The sequence below is a fragment of the Cynara cardunculus genome, unplaced genomic scaffold, assembly GCF_001531365.2.
Source record: "Cynara cardunculus var. scolymus isolate 2C unplaced genomic scaffold, CcrdV1 Un_Scaffold_4419, whole genome shotgun sequence".
Lineage (NCBI taxonomy): Eukaryota > Viridiplantae > Streptophyta > Magnoliopsida > Asterales > Asteraceae > Cynara > Cynara cardunculus.
Window position 1 is genome coordinate 24,078 of NW_020201890.1, and position 9,784 is coordinate 33,861.

General features: G+C 37.3%; 1 protein-coding gene across 1 annotated transcript; it reads left to right on the forward strand.

The window, feature by feature from the left end:
• Positions 1-433: 433 nt before the first annotated feature.
• Positions 434-4,381, forward strand: LOC112504036. The gene is made up of 3 exons (XM_025108008.1): positions 434-1,781; positions 1,829-2,002; positions 2,472-4,381. Exons 1-3 carry the CDS (start codon positions 434-436, stop codon positions 4,379-4,381), a joined length of 3,432 nt encoding a protein of 1,143 aa, XP_024963776.1.
• The last annotated feature ends 5,403 nt before the right edge of the window (positions 4,382-9,784 follow it).

The window sequence follows — 9,784 nt, forward strand, 5'->3', positions numbered from 1 at the left end:
TCAAGAGGATGTGTTGGTGACGGCCGAAAATGAGAACGCTATAGGAGGTTATCAAGGTTAGCCACAACCACAACAAAGATTCTTCAACAACAATTTTGGCAACCAAAGACCTCCTCAATTTCAGAATTTCATGCAAAGGCCGCCACAACAACAGTTTCAGCAAAGAGCACCCTTCAATCCAAATCAAGCTACTTCTAGTATCCCAGGTATGTCCCTTGAAGACATTGTGAAGAGTTTAGCTGCTAATACTCTTCAATTCCAACAGAAAACAGAGGCAAGCATTCAAAATTTGGGAGATCAAATGACGCAACTTGCCACCTCCGTGAGTCGGTTGGAATCTCAAGGAAAGTTGCCTTCCCAAACGGAGACGAACCCGAAATAGAATGTAAGTGAAATTGTCTTGAGGAGTGGGAAGGAACTTGAAGAACCAGAGATGGCAAAGAGTAGGGAAGTGGAGAAAGAGCAAGAGTTAAGCCCGAAACCGATGCAAGATAAGAAACAATCGGGATCCACTGATGATGTAAGTGAGAAAGCAAAGGTAATTCCACCTCCCTTTCCTACGCGTTTTCAAATGTCTAACAAAGCTAGAGAGGAAAAGGAAATCCTAGAAACTTGTAGGAAGGTTGAGGTAAATATCCCTCTTTTAGACGCAATCAAGCAAGTCCCTCGTTACGCTAAGTTTTTGAAAGAATTGTGCACCAACAAAAGAAAATTTAGGGGTAACGAGACTATTAATATGAGTGAGAATGTTTCTGCCGTGCTTCAAAAGAAGCTACCCCCAAAGTGCAAAAATCCAGGTGTTTTCACCATTCCTTACGAATTGGGGAATGTTACAATCAATAGGGCTATGCTTGATTTGGGTGCATCTATCAATGTGATGCCATTTTCTATCTTTAAGACTCTAAATGTAGGCCCCTTACAAGAAACCGGGGTGGTCATTCAATTGGTCGATAGGTCCCTTGTACACCCGAAAGGGGTATTAGAGGATTTATTGGTTCAAGTGAATGAACTTGTTTTCCCCGCTGATTTCTATGTCATTGATATGGAGAAGAATTCACATCCAAAATCCACATCCATCTTGTTAGGGAGGCCATTTTTGAAAACTTCGAAAACAAATATAGATGTTCACAATGGCACACTTTCCATGGAATTTGATGGTAACATGATCCATTTTAATATCTATGAAGCCATGCGTTTTCCAAGTGATGTATCCTCTCTATGTACCATTGACATTATTGAACCTATTTCTCAAGAGTTGTTTGAACTAACACATTTTGATGCTTTAGACACAATCTTGAGTAGATCTTTGAATGAAGCAAGAATAACCAAAATCATGAAGAAGATTGAGCTCAGACCCGAGTTTCACGAGCTAGTAGCTTTTATGGATCAAAAGAAGATGTCAAGGTATGATATAGCTCAAGTTTTGTTACCACCATCTAACAAAAAGCTATTTCCTTCCGTTTTGCAGGCACCGGAACTAGAATTAAAGAAACTTCCCGAGCATCTCAAGTATGCATATCTAGGAGAAGGAGAGAAGCTACCACTCATCATTTCAAGTAGATTAGACTCATCCGAGGAAAAGAAGCTTGTTTCCATGCTAAAACAATTCAAGGAGGCCATTGGGTGGACGATAGCCGACATAAAAGGCTTGAGCCCATCAACTTGCATGCACAAGATTTTGATGGAGGATGACTTCAAGCCGTTCCGCGAGGCTCAAAGGAGGTTGAATCCATCCATGATGAAGTTTGTAAAGAAAGAGATTCAAAAGTTGCTGGATGCAGGTGTGATATTTGCTATATCTGATAGCAAATGGGTGAGCCCGGTGTAGGTTGTTCCAAAGAAGGTCGGGGTGACAGTAGTGGAAAACGCCGAGGGAGTGATGGTTCCAACAAGAGTACAAAGTGGTTGGAGGGTATGCATAGATTACCGACGGTTGAACGCCTCAACCCGCAAAATCACTTCCCTCTACCTTTTATCGACCAGATGCTCGAGAGACTGGCAGGTAAGTCTCATTATCTTTGTTTAGATGGTTTCTCTGGTTTTCATCAAATTCCGGTTGCACCGGAAGACCAAGAGAAAACCACGTTTACATGTCCTTTCGGCACTTTCGCCTATCGCCGAATGCCCTTTGGCCTATGCAATGCACCGACTACTTTCCAGCGGTGTATGATGAGTATTTTTTCTGAGTTTATGGAAAACATCATTGAAGTTTTTATGGACGATTTCACCGTCTATGGGAACTCCTTTGATGAATGTTTAGAAAATCTCATTAAAATTCTTCAACAATGCATAGAGACCTACTTGGTTTTAAATTATAAAAAATATCATTTTATGGTAAACCAATGGCTAATTTTAGGACATCTTATCTCGAATAAAGGTATTAAAGTAGATAGAGCTAAAGCAGATGTTATAAAAAATCTTACCCTACCCCACTTCGGTGAGGGAAGTCCGATCATTTTTGGGTCATGCAGGTTTCTATAGGCGCTTCATTAAGGATTTCTCATGCATTACCCGATCGATGTGCAATCTACTTCAAAAGGATGTGGAGTTCAAGTTTGATGAGATATGCAAGGAAGCTTTTGATAAGCTTAAAGAGATGCTTACATCCGCCCCCATTATGAGACCACCGAATTGGGATCTTTCCTTTGAGATTATGTGTGACGCGAGCAACTATGCTATCAGAGCGGTACTCGGGCAAAGGGTTGGAAAGAACCCGCACGTTGTTTATTATGTTTCGAGAACCCTCGATAGTGCGCAAGCAAACTACTCCACCATGGAGAAGGAATTGCTTGCGGTTGTCTTTGCATTAGAAAATTTTCGTCAATATCTCTTAGGTACTAAAGTTATTGTTTTTACAGATCATGCAGCGTTGTGGTATTTGATGACAATGAAGGATACCAAACCAAGGCTCATACGATGGATTTTGTTGCTCCAAGAATTCAACCTGGAGATTAGAGACAAAAGTGGAACRCAGAATTTAGTAGCAGATCACTTGAGCCGGATTGTCTCCAATGAAGAGCCGTTACCGTTAGATGACAAGTTCCCAGATGAGCACCTTTTTGAGGTGAAGACCACAGTTCCTTGGTATGCCGACATAGTTAACTACCTAGTCACCGGGACCACACCTAAAGAGCTACCGAGCTCGAAGAGAGACAAGATAAAGAGTGACTCCAAATACTACATGTGGGATGATCCTTACTTGTGGAAGAAAGGGTCTGATCAAATCATCCGACGATGTGTAGGTAATGATGAGGTAACCTCTATTTTAGAATTATGTCCTTCTCATGCATGCGGTGGCCATTTTGGCCCAACAAGGACAGCTCGTAAGGTTCTCGAGAGTGGCCTCTTTTGGCCACATATTCATCGAGACGCATATATGTTTTGTAAAGCTTGTCCTCGTTGCCAACACACCGGAAATCTTAGTCGTAGGGATCAAATGCCTTTGACCCCCATTCATGCTTGCGAGATTTTCGACGTGTGGGGGATTGATTTCATGGGCCCTTTCCCATGTTCTTTTGGTTTCTATTACATCTTACTTGCTGTCGATTACGTCTCWAAATGGGTAGAGGCGAAAGCGACAAGGACTGACAGTGCAAAAGATGTTTCAGATTTTGTGAAAGATAAGATTTTCTGCAGATTTGGAGTCCCGAAAGTGGTGATAAGCAATATGGGCACTCATTTCGTCAACAGTGTGATGGCGGCTTTATTCAAAAAGTATGGTGTAAAGCACCGTATATCTACCGCCTACCACCCACAGACAAATGGGCAAGCGGAGGTGTCGAATCGGGAGATCAAGCAAATTTTGGRAAAAACGGTAAACCCAAGTAGGAAAGATTGGAGTTTAAGGCTCAATGATGCATTATGGGCTTATCGGACCGCCTACAAATCCCCGATAGGTATGTCCCCTTTTCGTTTAGTGTACGGGAAAGTTTGTCATCTTCCCGTTGAGTTGGAACATAAGGCCTTTTGGGCCGTGAAAAATGTCAACTTGGACATTGACAAAGCCGGTATTCACCGAAAACTCCAACTCCAAGAATTGGAAGAGATACGCAATGATGCGTATGAGAGTAGTTCTATATATAAAGAAAAGACCAAAGTTTTTCATGATAAAATGTCTTCTCGTAAGACATTTGTTCTAGGTCAAAAGGTCTTACTTTTTCACTCTCGACTCAAGTTATTTCCTGGAAAACTTAGGTCCCGGTGGGTGGGACCATTTGTTGTTACTAATGTTTTTAGTCATGGTGCAATAGAGATTAAAAGTGAGAAAACGGGAAAAGTGTTCAAAGTTAATGGCCACCGTTTAAAGCCATTTTATGAAGGTTTTAAACCTCTTGATGTGGAGGTTTTCAAGATGGAGGTGCCGGAGGGAGGATCCACTTAGACAAGAAGGTGTCTAGCCAAAGACGTTAAAGAAAGGTGCTGCATGGGAGGCAACCCATGGATTTCAATTTATTTCAATTTTTTTTTTTTTTTTTTTTTTTTGCATATGTTTTAGTTTCGTTAGAGCCTCCTCTTTACTTTTGCGCCTCCCTTGGTTATTCTCAGGTTTCACCTTGAAATTTGGAGCTAAAAGGACGTATCTACCTGCACAAACTTATACATTAGAGGACTATTCACCAAATCAGGGGAGTTTACTGTTTCCCCTCATTATCTGATTGCTTTGAATATCCTTTGCTTTATCGAATACATTGAGGACAAATGTATGATCTAAGTGTGGGGGTGGGATGTCAAATTTTTGGGTTTGACAATGTTTTGGCATGGTTCGGGTAGATAAATGTTTTTCAGGGTAAATGCTTAAATGTGAATTTTTGTCCGTTTTGACAACGTGTTGGCATGTTTTTTTATGGCTTTAACTATTGATGATGATGAGTTTGGATGCATGTATACCATGATTGAGTTTGATTGATAGCGCTTAGAGTTGAATAGTGGTAATATACCGGTTGAAGTTAGACTCTTGCTAATCTCTTTAACAATTTTACTACCGTGAGACTTTGAGCCTATTAGACTAAAACACTCGATATTAGTCTCAATTTCATTTCTTGTGTGATTGCGTCATGCCTAGTTATGTGCCTCTAGAATTTGACTTGTCTCTCCTTAAGATTACATGATATTTACATTCTAATAAATATGATAAAGGCCATTGTTTGCTCATATTATTATTTTTTTTTTTTTGTTAAACCATTGGCCTTTAGCTTACCCTTTTATGTCATTTTTAACCTTTTGCACACCACTTTGAGCCTTAGCCTATTTCGTTTGTCGTCCACATCATAAACCAATCCAAACACGACTCACCCGACTAAGCACCAATGGAGTGATCCTAATATCCCTTTATATTTGAAAGTAGAATTTGTATGTTGGGGAGGGAAATAAAAAAAATGAAAGGAAAGATTGAAAGAAAAAAAAAACAAAACAGAAAATTCAAAAAGAAAATATATATAAAGAGAAAAATTATGTCGTCAAAAAAAAGGACAAAAATGACGATACGATTGAATATAAGCGTTTCATCTCTATTCTCTATCGTCCAAAAAGGAACGAGCTTCAAAGATAGATACAAAAGTCCTTTGTGAAAAATAAAATAAAGTATGGTTGAGCAGCCGGATTCTCTATTGGTGTTAGGTCTTAGTCACTTTTCCTAAATATTTCCCTACCGTACCCAAAGCCTTGTTTTTCAATACACCTGTTAAGACCTTTTGATTTATACGCATGTATTTTATCCAAGTAATGAAGGGTGAGAGACTTTTCAAGCATATGGTAGGTATATGCTAGTGTAATGACAGTTTGATCGATACACTTTAGCCTAAGGAGTGAATTCAGTGTCATTTTGTTAATCCTATTCGTGAGAGTTCTTGAGATTAGCTTGTGCCTTTTTAATTGGGTAGACCCTCTAATTGAAGCTAAGTCGCAACTCTTAAGTTCATGATATTCTATACACGTTGACGTTCTCATTTGATTCATTATTTTTTTTATAACTACGTGCTAACTTAAGTCATTGCCGGGACGGACAATGATCTAAGTGAGGGGGTATTTGATAAATGATTTTATTTTATATATCTTTAATATCAAATCACTCTTAATTAGTACATTTCTAGACTAATAGGACCCAACTAAGTGTAAGGGTTCTCTTTTATAGCAGCATATTCGATCAAAGAGAAGAAGCCAAAACAGGGGCTGTTTTTACAGCACTATAAAAAAGACACAGCCCAACAAAAAAAAGTAAAATAAAACCCAATTGCAACAGCCCACCAACAGAGGAGTCCAACATCAATTTAATCCAGCAGCAAGCAGTTTTCAAGGAGAGGAGTACGGCAACGGGACGTGGGGCGATTACAGAAAACAGGGAGCAGGAGAAAGAGCAACACGATGTGCGATCGAGCGGGAGAGGCAGCAACACGACGGGCGATCGAGGGGAGAAAGCAAAAACACATCGTCTAGGTCTCGATTTGGGAAAAACAGAAGGGAGGATCGAATGGAGAAGAGGGTTTTTATCGTCAAATTCTTACGATAAATCCTAAAAATCTTTAAAATCGGTAACCTAGTTTAGATATGTGTTGCTAATTTATCTATTCCAACATTAGATAACTTTAGATTTTGATGTTTTCCTACTTTGAGATGTCGTTGTAATTGTTTGGGACAAGTTTATTTGTGTGATTTCTAGGTTAATCGTTAATTTCATTTGAACGTTAATTAAATTGGCCGATTAGTTAACAATCCTATGAATGCTTGTTATTCAAAACCTTAAATACGTAATTGTCTTGTGGCTTTGATAGGGTAACAATGGAACTTTTTGAATTCAATAAAGTTTTCAATTTTAGTTCTTGAAATCTCATAATCAAAGTGATATTAAGCCGAGCATATGAGCTTAATTATTTGAGTCGGTGTTTTCTAATTCGTTAAAGCTAATTATGTTTGGGATGTTGAGAGCTTGTTCATTGTTCCACTTGTAGTTAAGATTTAGCTAAAGAACTGATTTTAGCTAATACCTAGTTAGGCGAAAATGAAGGTTGTCAGAGCTTGTTGATAACCATACCCGACTTGAGCTTGTCCTATCTTTTTACGTTTGCGAGATCGCTGATAAGTATTTACATCATCATCGAGAGTGATCTAATGTTGGATTTCGTTCTCATTGTTTATAATAAATTTTAATCGCATGTTTAGTCTAATTAATCAAATCCAACCCCCCCCCCCCTTTTTTTAATTACTTTTAAGTCGTCGCTTTGTATTTGATTTTTCTAGACATAGTAAGTTAAACCGAGTCTCTATGGATTCGACCCGACTTACCGCTATTACAATTTTGGTTGTAATTTAGCTTGTAGTTGGAATTTATTATTTGGTGGACTCGGCATCCGTCAGAAATTTTACATTTTCCCTTTCCCTTACCGTCAGCACCATCTGCAATACATATTTAAAATCACAAAACGAGGATTAGACCGAAAGACCTAGTGAGTTACCCTATTTATGACATTGCAGGGTGATAATCACCAAAACTTTTTAAATAAAACAACTTTTCATATATATATATATATATATATATATCAAATATATGAACAAGTGAGAACACAATATTAATACCTTTCACCTTCCAGGCCAATAACCTTTGCTTGCAAATAATACATCAACTCTAAACAGGTTTATATTAACCAAATTAACATAGTGCCACTTTTAAATCTTTTTCTATTCAAACAAGGTTTATACAAAGTTTCGGGACAAACCTTTGATCCCCTTCTCTATAACATTCAGACTATGATTTCCAATAAGAACCATGTTCCTAAATCTTTAAATCACAAAGAAATAAAGATTTCAGACCACAATAATCTTAAGAGATATGATAGTAAGAGTTATATTATATAACACACACATACAATTGCCACTCTTATATCCAAATGTACACCTCTCCTTGATATTCCACCTTTATCCCATGGTACACCTCTCTTTGATATGTCACTCTTATCCCACGGTACACCTCTCCTTGATATGCCACCCTTATTTCCTCATCAAAACATTTCACAAAACAATTCCATTTAGACCGCAGTCAATGGATTTATCAGTTCAAAATCATCTTTATTAAAATTCCCATTTATATTTATAAAAACAATTATATATAAACCATAAATATAGCATAATACAAATCCGGTCAAAATAGACTTGGCCGGACTTCATCTCCGGTCAAGTCTTGGCCGATTTACCAAATCAGGACAACATATCGCCCAAGGCTTGTCCGATTTAACACTTAAGAGAATTTCAACACTTTTGTCCGGATTTGTACATCACCCCAGGCCTGTCCGATTTAAAATAATCCGGTCAACACATGATCGTATTCATACTTCTCCGTTTAAAATGTTAAATATAAACCTAACATTCATAACTCACTCAACACTTGTCCAGTTTAAGGCTAAACCGCTTATGCCTTGACAGGTTTTGGGCTTAAATCGCCCAACCCTTGTCCGGTTTAAGACTTAAACCGCTTATGCCTTGACCGGTTTAGATCTAATCCGAACAACACTTGCCAAGTGGTTTATTTGTAAATCGCTCATGCTTTATCTGGTTCAAGGCTTAAATCGCCTAGCCTTTGTCCGGTTTATGGCTAAATCGCCTGACTCTTGGCCGGTTTAAGCCTATTCCGGATAACACTTCAAAGTTTAACTTTTAAATCAAGAGTAAAGTTTCTACTATCAGTTATACAACTATGAAGAGTTTAAAAGCAGTATAAATCGGTCACCTTGAAAGCCTTTTAAAATCAAACAATTGAAATCAATTTGATCTTCAATCCAGGAATAATCCGGTCAGGACTTCACTTTCTAAATCTCTCAATCACTCAAAATGGCAAGAAGAAGAGAAATGGAGGCTAAGCCCTCCCTTTTATACCTTTCCTTAATAGGAAAGTCGGCTATTAAAGCCTCTTCTTACACACCTCACCCATGCATCACCTCATGCATGATAAACTTTTCATGCATCTTATAATACCATGCATTTTCACATATTTTACTTTCTCATGTATACATATAATCATRCATACTTTACATACATACAATYTCATGYATGTAYYCATATCATGCATACATATTTCCTATGCATAAAATACATGATTCACATAATTAATATAATAATTCATCATGCTTTCACGTAAACACATAATAAATAATCACGTATAAATTACCTCAAGTGATAACCAGGATTCAGTTATCACAAAGATTTAATCCTATATTGATACCCCGAGAGGATAATATATAAAACTATAAAATTATAGGTGAATATTTTGATGGAACAAAGTTTTCTCCTATAAATATACTAATTGATACAGGAGCCAATGGAAACTACATAAATGATAAATTGTGTAAACAATTACAAAAACACAAACTAGATGAACCCCATCAATATACAAATTTTAATGGAGAACTTCATGAAATAAGTGAAGCAATAGAGACAATACTCAGATTTGGACAGGAAATAATCCCTTTAAGATTATTAATAGAAAAAGAAAATGAAAATGATAAATTAGAAATTATGTTAGGATTAACCTTTTCAAAAAATGTTAAACCTTATCAGATAACGTCTTATGGGTTAAAAATAACATATAATAGAAAAATGATATATATACCAAAATGATGAGTCCTTATCTATACTACATATATAAGCATTTAAGACAAAGTCTTAAATACAACTCTTTAAACACAAGHTACAACYATTTTATGCATGATTTTCAAAAAACTCTTAAAGACAAGTCACAAAGCACAATGTACAAGTGTTTTATGCATTGAGTTTAACCTTGTTTTTCTCTCTTCCTTTT